We start from the raw sequence: 15,798 nt of genomic DNA, 5'->3' as shown, positions 1-15,798 counted from the left end.
TTTCTGATAATATCTTGCAAAGTTCACTTTTAGCGGTTCCCAACTTCTCCATTAAAGGCAATGAAGAAATCTGCCATTTTATTAAAGTCACAATGCTCAATTGAATGACATTACCTACGTGTATACGCGAACTAAATACATTTGTAATAATCTCGTTAATTTTATAGTAAAATGAGAAGCTAGATCTAAAATTATGTGAAAATATTATATTGCCATAGGGTTTATGTTATCTGGACACAATTTCAAAGTTCTAGTTACGTGTAATATGTAAGTGCGTGAAATTTAAGATGCGTGAGTTGACTCAAATAGAGAGATAAATAACAATAGAAGTATATTGTATTGTACCACGTGCTCGTGTTTATAAACAATCACACGTGCTCCTGTTTGTAAACATCAACCACATATACTTACAATATAGTACTACACCTTGTGTTGGATTACTACAAGAAGCAGACGGGCCACCAGAATTACCTACAAGTCACACGACACGGAAGCCCGGAGCGCCTATATAATGAAGAATATTCAATGGAAGTCACCATTTTGCGATTGGTCTCCCCTCCTCTAGCTTACTTGGAGCTCTAGGAGAAACCAGCCTCAAAGCCTCTAGTCTGCTGCGGGACTCTAGGCCTTCCTTCTACCTGGCTTAGCTTGCTCGGAGCTCTGTCGGGATCCCAACCTCAGTTGCTTACCCTGTTTCGGGGCTCTTTGACTCTTAAACCCCCCTCACTGCTTGCTTCGGAGCATTGGGGTTTCCTACACCACTCTACCTAGCTTGCCTGGAGCTCTGTGGACATCCTGCCTAAAGGCTGCAAGGTCTTGGGTTAGCGTACCTCTTTTCTATCTCGCATTAGAGAAAAGTTATATTGTAATATTTTTGTAAATACAGTTGTTATATTAAACGATATTTATAACAAACCGGTAGTGGGAGTCGATTCCGGGCTCTGATTTATTCAACCTAGCTCTATCTACCCCTTCAAAGGGGAAAACTTTTACAATATTAAAAAAGAACTCGATATGGATCTTCATATTAATATCTGAGTGTCACATATTTTCAAAGTCGTTCAACGGGTAACAAGTACATCATGTCTTCATTAATATATAGTATGACAATTGACTAAATTCTAAAACAATATTTCATAACCACTCTTTCAAAAATAACAAGATCACGATACTTACTTCTGGTGATCATTTTTAACGCTATCTTTAAGTAAACTGTCAAACTTGGATTTCCTCTTCTTTTTTATTCTTGTATTATCTAGAAAACAGAACAAAAGAAGTAATAAATATCTTGTTATGTTTGGAGTCTTAAGGTTCCGCCATATATAAAATTTATTTATAACGGTACACACGAAACTATATTAATGAATAATATCTAACTAATATTACTCAAAAAGAATAAAATATAAAATAGATGAATTAATGTACACACTTTTAGGAGACGCTTTCTAGTAAAAAAAAAAATATTCTTTACTGTCCATCATTGATTATATAGTTCAATTATTTAAATTCTCAGCCTATTTAATATAATTAATTTCTATTACTTTAAATTTATTAACGTATCTCCGTAAATAATAGGATTGTTATTAATATATGAAATTAAAGTTATTAAGGAATATTAATTGACGTGTGCAAGTAATTATTTGGTTGATGAAAATAATAATTACTCAGTTTTGTATGCGTGATGTTCCTAATCATAATTTAAAACTTATCCCTTCTCCCCAGCTCCCGAATTTTCATATTTCCCTGTACACTTTTGACTCAGAGGGGAAAGAAACTGGCCACCATCGCTAACTCTAATGACTTATCGGCCTCGTCTAGCTATTTTGAATAAAAGGATACAATTACCTTACTTGTCAGTACTCTGAGATAAGTCAATTTATAAACGAAGTTTCAGACTCAGCTGGCATATGCTATTGTACAAGAACATATTTTATATACAAATTGTAAATAAGTTATACTAAATGTTTTACCGGATACTGTATATGCTTACCACTGGAACTAACTATGGTAATCGGGAAAACGTCTTAGACAGTAAAGGTAAGGTCTTAGATATCAAATATATAATTCCGTTATTTGATTTATGTAAACATTTGAAAGTGTAACTTCATAACCACGAAGCGACATGATTATTCTTTCATCTACAACTCTCAGTATAAATTAGTTTTAGAGGAATTGTACAAATGAATTTTGTGATCCTAACATTATCACAACTCTCTAGATAAATTAGTTTTCCACGAATTATAAAAATGAATGTTGTAATCGTAAAGTTATTATAACTGTCTGGATAAATTAGTTTCCCACGAATTATACAAATGAATTTTGTAATCCTAATATTACTACAAATATTGTAAAAAAGAAAAAAAAACTCAAATTAATCATATTTCGAAAATATTTTTTCCCAATCCTGTACACGTCTAGCTTTTACGACATGAGTTACTACGACAGAATTGATCACAAGTTAATTAATTAACAATTTTAACTCATGCATTATAACTATTTTAAACAACTATTAAGATTCTTCACTAAGGTTACCTCCACTTTCCTGAATTTTAGTGAATAACCAGTGGCGGATCTAGATGGGCCTGAGGGTCCTAGACTTTCCAGATTAAAGTGACAATTTAAGTTATTATTTATATATTTTCGAAAGTTTATAGTAAAATCACGATATACCTACCATAGTTTGGGTTGCCCCCCCCCCTTAAGCTTTTATCTTCTAAATCCACCACTGTGAATAACCTAAACACAATGAAGAATATCCAAAATGGAAAGAAGTAACTACAAAACACTATTATTTAAACTAATAATTAGCCTATTTTCAAGATCTTCCGTGAAGCATATAAATGTGGGTGCCTAACAATTATGACAATAAACTGGACACCTAAATTTCTAGTCTATAGGAGAAGATTATGAAATGGTTATTCGTTTTCTAATAGCGTTTCGTAGACACTGACTAGCATACTTCCTACATTTTTGATATTTTTTGTTGTCTTTAAGTTATTCACTATAATAATAATAATAATAATAATAATAATAATAATAATAATAATAATAATAATAATAATAATAATAATAATTAAAAAACTACGGGTTACCTAAGCGAAGTCTTAATGGTGTAAATTTTAGACTTACTTTCAGAATCTGAATTTTCGGAATCTCCTGATTCATGCTGCTTTTTCTTTCTCCTTTCTCTTTTTCTAGTTCCCTCCGGCTTTCTTTTAGCCTTGTTAACCTTTTCTTTTTGCGCTTCATCAAAGTTATCGATTACGTCATGTACAACGCTATCAGGGACATCTTTTGGTTCTTCATCAGATATGTAAGGTACTGCTACTTCTTCATTTTCTAGAAAGGAAACACGTGTACATGTATCAAAATTTAGAGTAGATCTAAATTCTGCTTGAGTAAGAAGAAGTCACTAAAATAAAAGATATATATTGCAAAACAATTACACGCATTTTATGGGTTATCTTTAGCAAAATACAAGGGCTGTAATTATATGAGTGTTAATTTTGTATTTTTTAAAAGAAGAGTAAATTCTTTATTATATGACATCATTTGGATAACTCAACTCGTTCTGATTAAAGTTTAAATCTTAATTGCTAAAAATGTGAATGACATTTTAGAGTAAGTTTATAGGATTTGAAGTGGGGAAACTAGAGTTGAGTTGAGTTGATTTTGAGTTTAGCGTCCCTTTCTGCAGCGAGGCTATATGAGACGTGGACCTACCGATTAACATGGAATCCGAACATGAGCACCCGCCGGGAATCGAACCCGGATCTCCCATGCCAAAGGCGAGTACGCTAACCGCTTAGCCACGAGGGAGCCCGTGGGGAAACTAGAATTTTAAATTTGAACAGCAGTTTTATGCCAAATTACCTAGAACAGCTCAGATAATTATTTTTGGCTATTTGTTTCATGAAATGCTTTGTTTACCTAGACTAGTGATACCTATATTTCGTAGCACGGCGATTTTAACAAAAGTATTACATCATTATTGCTATGGGATATGGAAAGCTGAATTTGTTTGAGAAATTGACAGAATTAGAATGAGAGTTCTCAATTTGTTAATTTAGTAATGTCTCAGAAAGAAATTAAACATTTTTTTTTTTCGTTTAACATCCTACGATTATGCCTTTTAGGTTAAAAGAAATGGATGATTAATGAAAGTGGATAACTGTAAAATTACAACGTTTTTGTGCTCTTGCACCGGGAATCCAACTTGGGACTATGTGCACCAGAAGCAAATGCGCTCGCCACTAAACCAGCGGAGAGGGCTATAAATGTAATAATAACAATGATAATTGGTTAAGTAGCTTTTGCTGTAAGCATAAAAAAGTTTCATATATTTTTGAAGTACTAACCTAGCCTATATATTTTTCAGAGAGTATTTTATTGATATAAACATTTTATTTTGTTTGATCAAAACGATTTATGTCTGCTGCATTCTATCTTACAGGCAATGACATGGAGTAAGGCATACTGAGAGAGGAGATACGACTACTAAGAGTACGGCTTATAGAACTCAATGCCGTATTTACAAAACTCTCTATTGACCTCTGTCTTAGCCAACTTTATATACAGTCTTTACTTTCTGCGAGATCCAACTTGGTATTATTCTCCTATCTGTGTCCAGGTCTTTCGATTGGATTTCTAGTTAATTTTTTGAAAGTGTCTTCCATTTTGGCTACATAATCCGCTCACCTGAGCCTCTAAACTTAAGGACCCTAACAATAATGTTTGGTAAACAGTATAAGTTATGCAGTTCCTCGTTATGAAGTTTTCGCCATTATCCATTCCTGTACCTCTGGAGCCTGAATATTAGCCTTAGGATTTTGTTTTCAATTACTTTCAGGCTGCATTCTTCTCTGAAAGTAAGCGACTATGTTCGCAACCATACGGCACAACAGGCGTAACTGTCATTTTCTTATATTTTAAGCTTCAAAATCTTCGACAACATTCGCGAAGACAAAAGGGTTTGGATTGAATAATAACACGAATTCCCTGGCTTCAATCGACATTTAATTTCTTCGTGGATATGATTTTGGTCTGTTCAACCTGACAGAGATACTAAAAGTCAGACATTTTCAGACAATTCTGTAGTTCACACTATATAAAACAGAATTTTAATAAAATTTCGAGTCTTTCTATCATGAGATTACCCTTTCCTGCTCGTCTAGTAACCGACTCGCATGCCTTTACTGCACCGAGTTCCTAGTTCGGTTCCCGGGAGAAATCGAATTTGAATGCATTAAGGTGATTTGAATTATACTATAGGTCCGTGTTTCATACGGCCTCGGTGCTGACAAGAGACGCTGAATTCCGATCCAATCAGTCAATTTAATGAGATTATAGACTTGATAGGATTTCTAAGAGAAAAGTGGATTTTTAAATAGATACGACGGAACAATTTGAAAGTTCTATAAATATAAGTTACGTCCTACAAGCGTAGACTTGAATGGGAAATCTGTTATAAACTCACCATCATTTGTTACTTGTACTGGAACTAACAATGCTACTTTAGTCCATCATGATGTAACAATTCGTCAATTTTAGCAGCATTCATATTTTTTTTTGTCATTCGTAGTAGTAGTTTCTGGTGTTGCAATTTGTCAAGTCGAGCTGGGAGAATTAACAGAGAGAGAACAACCAAATAAAGAACTGAATAAAGCGAGAACTGTTCTTTCCTAAATAACTGAGCACATGCAAAAACTGACCGCAGCTAGTCGGATAATCCAACCCTCTCATTAGAGAGAAAATCCTCACTGTTCCATCTTCACAGTTGTAAAAGAGGATTGACAAATTGGAACATCGGCGAGTAACTATGTCACAGACCAAGTCTATTTGCATGGGAGATACTCAACGGGACACTGTTGTCCGAGTGTTTGCCAATGTGATTTTCGTTCAAACAAATGTTGCCCATGTCTGCTTGCTTTCGAGCAATTTTTCAACATTGTTTTCCATGTAAAGGTTTGAAGAGCAGAGAACAGTATATTCAAAGCGGTACTATTTTAATAGACAGAAGGTAGTGCAGAAATGTGTATTGTGTTTGTTTAACCTAAATAGTGACTTCCACATCATAAATTCTTAACTATTTCTTCAAAGTGCTAGTCCTTTGTGTGAATATTTAATTTTTAATCATTAGATTCACATTCCTGTTCATTTGAAATCTTATTCAATGTATTTCTTACAGTACTTGTATTACCCACCCGATATATTAGTCACTAACATTAATTTATACCTAATGGACAAAATAGAATAAATCCTAAACCTAATAGTAGTATTCGTAGAACAACATATCATATTACAATTACTGTTAAATATCACTACTGATTGAGTTAATTTCGAGAGTAGCATTCCATTTCATTTCATATTAAAGCTAAATGAAGTGCATTTTCTTCATTGTTAGTATTCTAATCAGTGATGAGAAGGAACGCTTTGTGTATATGTGTGTGGAATGAACTGTTCATATTACTCTTTTGCAAGTACTCAACGATTTCTTTCATATTATAAATTTTGATGGAATGAAACTTGTGCTGGAATTATATACTTTTTCAACGAATTTAAAAAGTTATTTACTGAATTCTCTGTCTATGTGTGTGTGTCTGTTATTTGCGAAGTTTTCAATTTTGAGTCCTCCATTCGATACAGCATCAAAAACTAGCTGCGAAAATGATGAGAGTTTTCGCGTCACTCTTACCGTTGCTGAGATATTGAAAAAAAAAAAAAAAAAAGATTTCGGGAGACTTAAGGAGCCATATCGTGAACTGTAAGTCAGAGAGATCATATTGGTGTTGATCTATACCTAAGAGGATATTGAACATTTTGATGCCAAATAGTAACCAGTGGCCACTGGCCAATTGGCCACCGTTCCCCAGATATTAGCCAAAAAAGTTCGGATTTCGGGAGATTTAAGGAGCCATATCTCGGGAATCGTAAGTCACAAAGATATTATATTTTGTGAATTTCTCAATTTTGATCCCTCCATTTTGAGCATGTGTCTTCGCAAAAACAACACGTCGTAGAATGTTTTAACAGAACTCTTAAATTAAACATGTGGAACAAATTTAGTACTCAAGGAACATATAAATGGATAGATATATATTACAAAAATTGTTTACTAAGTATACCTAATAATGAAGAACAGAGAACAATTGGCATAAAATCTGTAGAAGTTAATAAGAAAAATTAATTCTTTTTAAGTTCGTTCTGGCAATACCCTTGGAGCATTCTCAACTGGTTAAAATTGTATTTAAATTCTAAAAATTAGTAAATACTTTTTTTTTTTTTTTTTTAATATTTAGTCTTTTTGAATTTCTGGACCGGTCATGCTCAAAATAACCCAGTCACTTATATGTCTCTGAAATGCAAATTTACCCACGACAAAATTACTTCAAACTAATCAGGTTTTCTTTGACCATCAAATCTTCATTAGAAATGTAAGAGATAAACATCATACTACTGTTACGAATCTTTAAAAGAAGAGTAACCAAACTTTGCTGAATATCACTTAAACCCTTTTTAAAAATTTCGCAAAACAAACGTTTAGATTGCACAGAACAGTATTTAGTTTTCATTTTGCGTATTTTAAAATTCGGTTGATTTTTCTAACACTAACATATGAGTTTCACCTCAAAATCCCAAATAATCATGGTAGTACATAAAGAATATTTTCCAACTGTAAAATATATTTAGAAAAATGATTCAGTAAATCTGCTTCTTAAAGTGTGATTTCTCCTCAAGTTGTAGTTGCTAATGACAAGAAACAACATGCTAATGAAATTATGGTGGAATAATAATTTGACGATCGTGTACCCAGACTATGGTATTTTTAGAAAAGATAAAACTCGTAAATAATCAATGAGAAACGTCGTTAACATAATGTACTATAAGGCTATTTACAAGCATTATCACAATCTAAATGTTGCCAAATGAGCAAAAACTTATGTTTAAATGCATTATAATAGACCATTACGTATTCAGAATGACTATACTTTATATATATATATATATATATATATATATATATATATATATATATATATATATATATATATATATATATATTAGGGATGGCCAATTCCGGAATTTTTACTTTCCGGAATCCGGAAAGTAAAATCGGAAAATTCCGGAATTCGGAAAAATTCCGGATTTCGGAAAAAAATCCGGAATTCAGAAAAATTCCGGAATTCGGAAAAAATCCGGAATTCGGAAAAAATCCGGATTTCGGAAAAAATCCGGAATTCAGAAAAAATCCGGATTTCGGAAAAATTCCGGAATTCGGAAAAATTCCGGAATTCGGAAAAATTCCGGATTTCGGAAAAATTCCGGAATTCGGAAAAAAATCCGGATTTCGGAAAAAAATCCGGAATTCAGAAAAATTCCGGAATTCGGAAAAATTCCGGAATTCGGAAAAATTATTTTTTCTTTTTGTAATCCTAAGAATTTTGTTCAAATGCAAACGAACAAATTTCCTTTTTGTAATCCTAAGAATGTATGATGCAAGTTAAGCTGAAACTTACATCCTAAAGTATACACTACTCAATCTTCCCATGGTTAATGAGATGTAGTCCAAAAGTACGATGTACTCCTAATATTTAATTTTTGTTTTATTGTGATATTGTCCAGAGGTAATCCATATATCACACTGAGATAAACAACTTGACATAATGAAGATGTTATCATACGTAGTTTTCCAGAAAATCGTGAGAAACGATTTTTTATGAAGTTAAAATATGCGTCGCTTGTTGCCAGTGTGATGCAATTGATAACTTTTATGCTGGAATAGTCTTATTATTATTATTATTATTATTATTATTATTATTATTATTATTATTAATCGTTTATGTACTGTAAAAGAAAAATATGAACCGTTAAGTAGTAGATTTTATCTGTTGTTTTTTGATATCTTCTAACAGTAATAACAAATTGCTTGTAAATACGCAATGATTATCAAGGACAATGGCATATTAATGTAAGGACTACTCTGCAGACTAGCAATAAACAATAAACAATAACATAAACAATAGTCCCAAAAAAAAAGTAACTAACTTGGGCACGTCAGAATATTCGCGAGAATATAGGGACGCATTGAGACTAGCAAAAAACGTGGTTATTATTACTCAAAGGGCCGTACGATGGAGGCTTTAACGTTAATGTTAATGGCACCAATGAGCACTTACTTGCTCTAACGGTTAACCTCACTTTTGAGATGATTCTTAGAAGTGGGCGTGTTGGCATGCAGTTGGAGTACTAACGATTTGCGTCACTATCGAACACTAACGTAGCACTAGCGACGTTTAAAGTCGAAATTGGAGTCTGACATAAGTGGCTTGTCAACTTCACGGACATTATATTTTCCTTGAATGCGAGAATTTTGCGCCCTACCACAAAAATAGGAAAAAATGCGCTCGCAATATATTTGCACTGGAATGTTTGCGCCCTACCCCAAAAAGAGGGGAAAATGCGCCGGCTATATATTTGCACTGGGATGTTAGCGCCCTACAATTCAACTTATTATTGTATTGTGTAAAGTAACTTCCACTGGCACTTGAACTAGGCTTGCCTCTCATCGTCTCAGTGAGTTACTTCATCCGTTATAATATTCCGAACAAATGAAAAAAAAATACAATTTTAGTTCACTAAAGGGCAATCCATACAAATACAATTTTTCATTATACTACAAAATTTATAATAAAAGTATAAATGACTGATATATAATTATTTATTAATATAATCAAAGAGTATAATTTAATCTACAAAAGGCTGTTTGGCTCTACCCACATATCTCTGTTCACAATCCTTGAGAGTTGTTTGGCTTTTCAGGACACAAAATATAGAAAAGAAAATGTAAAGTGAATGTAAAATCAGTTCAGTAATATTATCAAGAAAACTATGTACAGTGTGTTTACTTGCTGGAATTACACTTCAAACACACAACTGCGTTCAGTCGTTCTTTCAGGAAAAATGTTCCGGGGGGCACATTTAGTATTCCGGAGGGGGGTCACTGCTGGTACTATTCTATTTATTATTATATTATAGACGTATTATTTTGGTCTCCTCCGAGGGGGCACTCTGAGAGCTCTGGGGAGGCCAGTGTTCCCCCAAAATCATCTCTGGAAGAAGCAGTGATTGCGTTGATCCGTTGTGTTCTTTTGGCTTATATTGAAGTTTATTCTCCCCTTATATAGCCACAATGAAAATAAATCACAAATGGCATGGTTGTGGGGGGAGGATTGTTTATGCTGTAATGTCAGCCCCTCCGAGGAAATGCGTAAGCTCCAATAGGTTCTTTTATTTCGCAGCGCTCAAACTTCCCGGTGGAGGTACATCGCAGGCGCAATTTTCCCTGTTCTTGAGGTAGGGCGCAAATTTCCCAGACGCAAAATTCTCGACACCGTTCGAATGACCTCGGAAGACGATATCTTTTTCAATACTTTTTTTATATTCTTTTACTCGAGATTTCTTCATAGCTTCTTATTAAAATACTTACTAATATATCCTCATTTTATTGTCCTAACCAATCAATATGGGTATGTTGTCAGTAAAATATTTAGATTGATCGAGCCTCTGGTGTGTAACCACAGTATTTCATATCATGCCCCCATTAGAAATCTTGGCTAAACGAACCAATATATGTTGCCAATAAAATAGTTTAGAATGATTGAGCCCCTGGTAAATAACCACAGTATTTCGTGACAGATCCCCCCCCCCCTTCCTATTACCATATTCTAGCTACGTGCCTGACTCAGCTAATTCTCTACATTCTTTACCAAGCACACATTTTCTAAAGCGGAAAATGCTCTCTAAATACCTAAGCTCATTATTTTCAGCTGATGCACAAACTGGGTAACATTCTATCTACATGAATGTTATATATGTCGATTACTGGAAACCGCTTCTCGCTATCTATTACCATATTTACTATATAATGATTAACGTTAAAACCGGAAATGGTTGATTTGTACCGCTTCCGGTTTGAATATTACATTCATCAGGGAACTCGATTCTTAACTATTGACTCTGTACATCATGGCCAAAATTGATTGGTAATCCATCAGATAGTTCTTGAGACTGTTTGTTTCACTGACGGACAGAATGAATATATGGCTATAGAGTTTTGATAAACTAAATTCGTTAATGAGTGATGATGGAACAAATATAAGAAAGGGAACCAAGAGTACCACCGGGAAAATTTTCGAACACAAAATTAGCCATCGAAAACCCACATGTCCTGGGTTAGAATACCATAGATGAAAACTCTACCACTGAGTCATCAATCACCCGCTTATTAGTTTTGTTAACTATTATATTAATATAAATTAATGAATGCCTGCTTATGTTAATTATTGAACAATTACATTGTATATTTCGTAAAGTCAAAAATTATAAATTTGTATTTACTGTACATACAGTGAGCGCAGAAAGTGTTCGTACACCTATGCTATTGAAACGAGAATGCCTGCGAAAAAGAAACAGAAAATTTAAGAAGTGTAATAACACACACAATATGAATAATGAAAACTAAGCTTTATGAATATATCAATAAAGAACCACAAAGACAAGTTTAATGGTCAGAAAGTAAATAAATTCCGTAGAAAATATATAGAGTAGACGCAAAAAGTGATCGTACACCTGACGTACGAATACGAAACAAAGATACCACAACTGGGGTTCACTAGTATTCACCTCTGTATAGCATGACGAGTAACAGAATGAGTTTAGTTGTGAATAGGAGTGAAAAAACTGCACGGTGGGCTGTCGAAATGGGAAGCAACCGAACAGAAACAAATGAGGAGACAAGAAAAGTAATTATTAAAGTGCATAAGAAGGGTAAGTCTTTGAGAAAGATAGCAAACCTCAGGGGCAGATCCAGAGGGGGGCGATCGGGGCCATCGCCCCCCCCCACATGAGGAAACTTTCTTATTTTATATATAAATAAACCCATCCATAACAAGTTTGGAGCTCTTAAAAGTAGCAGTATTACTGCCGACCGCCCCTTCCCCAGAAGTCCGTCCTGGATCCGCCCCTGTATAGAGTAGCCACAATCGAGTATTTTCCGCTGTATGTTTGGAGTCGTTGTCTTGCTGAACAATAAATTGTTTTCAAGAACCATCTTCTGCGCACTAGTATGGAGATATTCCTTTAATATGTTAATATACACTTTGTGGATCATCACTCCATCGATAAGGTGGAGACGACCCACTCCTGAGGCACTCATACAACCCCAGACCAGCACGGACCCTCCTCCGTGTCTTACTTTAGAGACGAGATTTTGAGGATTCATCTCTGTATTCACCTTGCGCCATACCATACGCCTCCCATTGGACTCGATAAAATTAAATTTATTTTCGTCCGAAAATATGACCCTATTCCAGAAAGAAGCCTGATCCCTTATCTTTATACTCTTTTTCAAACTTTAGTCTCTTTATACGATTTGTCTTGTTCACCCAGAACATTTTCCTGGCTATCCGACCATGATACCCTGCAAATATTCCGCACTGTACTGGCTGATACTTTAACACCGCGTGTTTCCAGATCCGTTGCCAATTGCACAGCACTACTTTTTGGAACCTTTTTTCTTTCCCTAATAATGTAACGTTTAACTTGTTCACTCAACACTCTTGGTCTTCCAGTTCTTTTTTTTATTATTTTTTTATTATTTTTTTTCATGGTTTCGCACAGTGATAGAAACATTATACATCGCAATTATTGTTTGTACTGTTGAACAAGGCCTGTCTGCAAGGTTTGCCAGGGGCGGATCCAGGACGGACTTCTGGGGGGGGGCGGTCGGCGGTAATACTGCTACTTTTAAGAGCTCCAAACTTGTTATGGATGGGTTTATTTATATATAAAATAAGAGTTTCCTCTTGTGGGGGGGGGGCGATCGCCCCCCTCTGGACCCGCCCCTGACTCTATAATACCTTGAAACAGCTTCGCACACCTCCCCAATCCCCAGATATGAACCCCATAGAACATCTATGATCTGTTCTGGAGACAAGAATCAGAAGGCACAGCTTGTCTACTAAAGAAGGCCTAAGAAAAGCTATTCAAGAAGAATGGGACATAATCAGTCCCGAAGGTACAGAACTACGAACTACTACAGGTGAAATCAATGCCACGAAGACTACAGACAATCATTAAGGCACAGGATAATCCCACAAAATATTAAATAACGTAATATACTTTATAAGCATTAATTCAAGCATAAGTGTACGGTGACTTTTTGCGTTTACAAAAAAGGAATTCTCTCTTTTCTTCTGAACAAAACAGTGATTGTGTTTGTTTGGCCTTTCTCTTGTATATAGAAATAAAATGTATGAATGTGTAGTCTTAATTCTGGTTATATATATATTTTCCACCTCCCGTTCTCATGCTAGCTGTTTTCAATATAAACTATGCACGGTGTACGAACACTTTCTGCGCTCACTGTAGGTATGTTGACAATAAGCGAATGTTATTAGAATATTTGTTGAGATTTATTTTCCTTCACTGCCTTTCGCCTGATTAAAAAGTAGTTTGCAGTGCTTTGGAGCAGCTGCAGGTGGGAACGCGATAATGTTTGAGACATACTGGCGACTTTTTTGTATGTGAAAATAAGATCTTTCTCATAAAGTAGTAAATAACTGCAGTAGCAATTGTCTACGTAAATGATAAAGACATATCCAACTACAAGAAATTAATACAGTATATATAGCCTATTCATTATTGTGTATCTCTTTTAACAACTACTAGCTAAGAATGGCCAATTCCAGAATTTTTACTTTCCGGAATCCGGAAAGTAAAATCGGAAAAATTCCGGATCTCGGAAAAATTCCGGATTTTTTCTAAATTCCGGATTTTTTCCGAATTCCGGATTTTTTCCGAATTCCGGAATTTTTCCGAAATCCGGAATTTTTCCGAAATCCGGAATTTTTCTGAATTCCGGAATTTTTCCGAATTCCGGAATTTTTCCGAATTCCGGAAAGTAAATTTTCCGATTCCGGAAAACAAAATTTCCTGAATCCGGATTCCGGAAAATTTTGGCCATCCCTAATATATATATATATATATATATATATATATATATATATATATATATATATATATATATATATATATATATATATATAATATATGGTTACTAAAATCATGGAAACGCACGAAGAAAATGCAACTTACCTTATTATATAGGTAACCAAGAAAGTTCTGTCGCTTTTTATGGAGGTCTGTGTTCAACTGGCCCTCACATCGTGAGTTGAATGCGAAGGTCATTTGTTGGTGTGGATACATCCGGATGTGACTGTTTAGTTACACAGTGAACTTTCGTAAGGAACATGAGACCTCCACAGAGCATCATAAAAGGGTGTATGCTGTACGAGTTCAAACTGGGATCAAAAGCCGATGCAGCAGGGCGGAAGATATGCCAGATCTTTGGGGAGAGTGTCGTGACTACGAAAACAGTGCAGCCAGCGGTGGTTTAACAAGTTTAAGGACAGTGACGAAACACTCAAAGACGCACTACGTGCCGGAAGACCAACGCATGTATAAAATGAAAAAATGAAATGAAATCTTTGAGTTTTACGTCCCACGGTTATGCCGGTTAGGCTAAAGGAGACGGTGATGATGAGTAATGAACGAAATGGTGGAATGAAGAAAGTGGGAGGAAACGGGAGAACCCCGAGAAAACCCACGCACACGGTGTTTGTCCACCACAAGGTTCACTTGGCGGGGGCTGGGATCGAACCCAGGACCCCAAGCACCAGAGGTGAACGCTCTACCACTGATGTACAAAATGAAGATTTTCAGGCAGCAATAGAGGCGACTAGTGGCAACTGGCAAGACATGTGAGAAATTGGGACTACAATTGGGTGTGAGTGGAGAAACCATTCGGCTGCACCTCCATCAACTCGGGAAGCACTACAAGTTGGGTCGATGGGTCCCACATGATTTGATTCCGGACCAGAAGGCAACGCGAGCAAATACCTGTGTTTCTTTGCGGTCTCGTTTGAGGAAGGAAACATTTCTGGATAGGGAGTTGACATGTGATGAGAAGTCGGACCTGTACGAATCTCCACGACGCCGTGATCATTGGTTAGCATCCCATGAACCGGTTCCAAAACAGCCGAAACCAGCATTATCCAGAAGAATGTCCTCCTGTGTGTTTGGTGGACTGCTCGTGGCATCGTGCATCGGGGACTGCTAACAGCTGGTCAGAGAATCAATGCAACTGTGTACTGCCAGCAGTCGAGCCGTGTTCAAGAAAAACTCAAAACTCTGGAACCAGAACTTCTGAATTGCAAAGAGGTCCTCCTGTTACAGGACAACGCTAAGCTCCATGTCACTACGTCTTGGATGGGAAACACTATTGCAGCATCCGCCATGATGCCCGGACATTGCACCATCCGATTATCACCTGTTCCATTCCTTGGACAATCACCTTAGACACCAGTTCAAATCCCTAGTAGAGGTGCAAAATGCACTTGATACCTTCTTCGTTTCACGGTCCACCCACTTCTACCGCGAACGTTGGCATAAGGTTGTCGATGCTGATGGGAACTATTTTTTTTTTTTTTTTATCTTCCAGGTACGTCTTAGGTGACACATCGATGTTTGAAGGTGGTGGGTGAAAAGGTGACAGAACTTTCTTGGTTATCTCAATAATATGGCGTGAGACCGTCGTTAGCTTACATAACAGATCTGATTTCTCGTGCAATGGAATTTTATAAACCATGAATAGTTTTCAGAGGAACATTGTACAATTCTTCATGAAGTATAACACCCAGTGATGTCAACGAGGATTAAGGAGGCTATCTCCTCTAACTG

General features: G+C 35.7%; 1 protein-coding gene across 3 annotated transcripts in view; it reads right to left on the bottom strand.

The window, feature by feature from the left end:
* The window catches only part of timeout (circadian regulator timeout), a 1,048,389-nt gene that overhangs the window by 60,513 nt on the left and 972,078 nt on the right, over window positions 1-15,798 (bottom strand). For 2 of the 3 annotated variants that reach the window (XM_081749078.1, XM_081749079.1), the window contains exons 28-29: window positions 3,130-3,339; window positions 1,177-1,255 (exon numbers count right to left, since the gene is read on the bottom strand). The exons of the other annotated variant lie outside the window; for it this stretch is intronic. In XM_081749078.1, the coding sequence (XP_081605204.1) occupies window positions 1,177-1,255; window positions 3,130-3,339 (289 nt within the window). The remainder of the gene's footprint in view (window positions 1-1,176; window positions 1,256-3,129; window positions 3,340-15,798) is intronic. 3 annotated transcript variants of the gene reach the window in all.

Source organism: Thermobia domestica, chromosome 2, assembly GCF_964235325.1.
Source record: "Thermobia domestica chromosome 2, izTheDome1.hap1.1, whole genome shotgun sequence".
Taxonomy (NCBI): Eukaryota; Metazoa; Arthropoda; class Insecta; order Zygentoma; family Lepismatidae; genus Thermobia; species Thermobia domestica.
The sequence above is the reverse complement of the archived record's forward strand: the minus strand, read 5'-3'. Positions and strand labels throughout refer to the sequence as shown.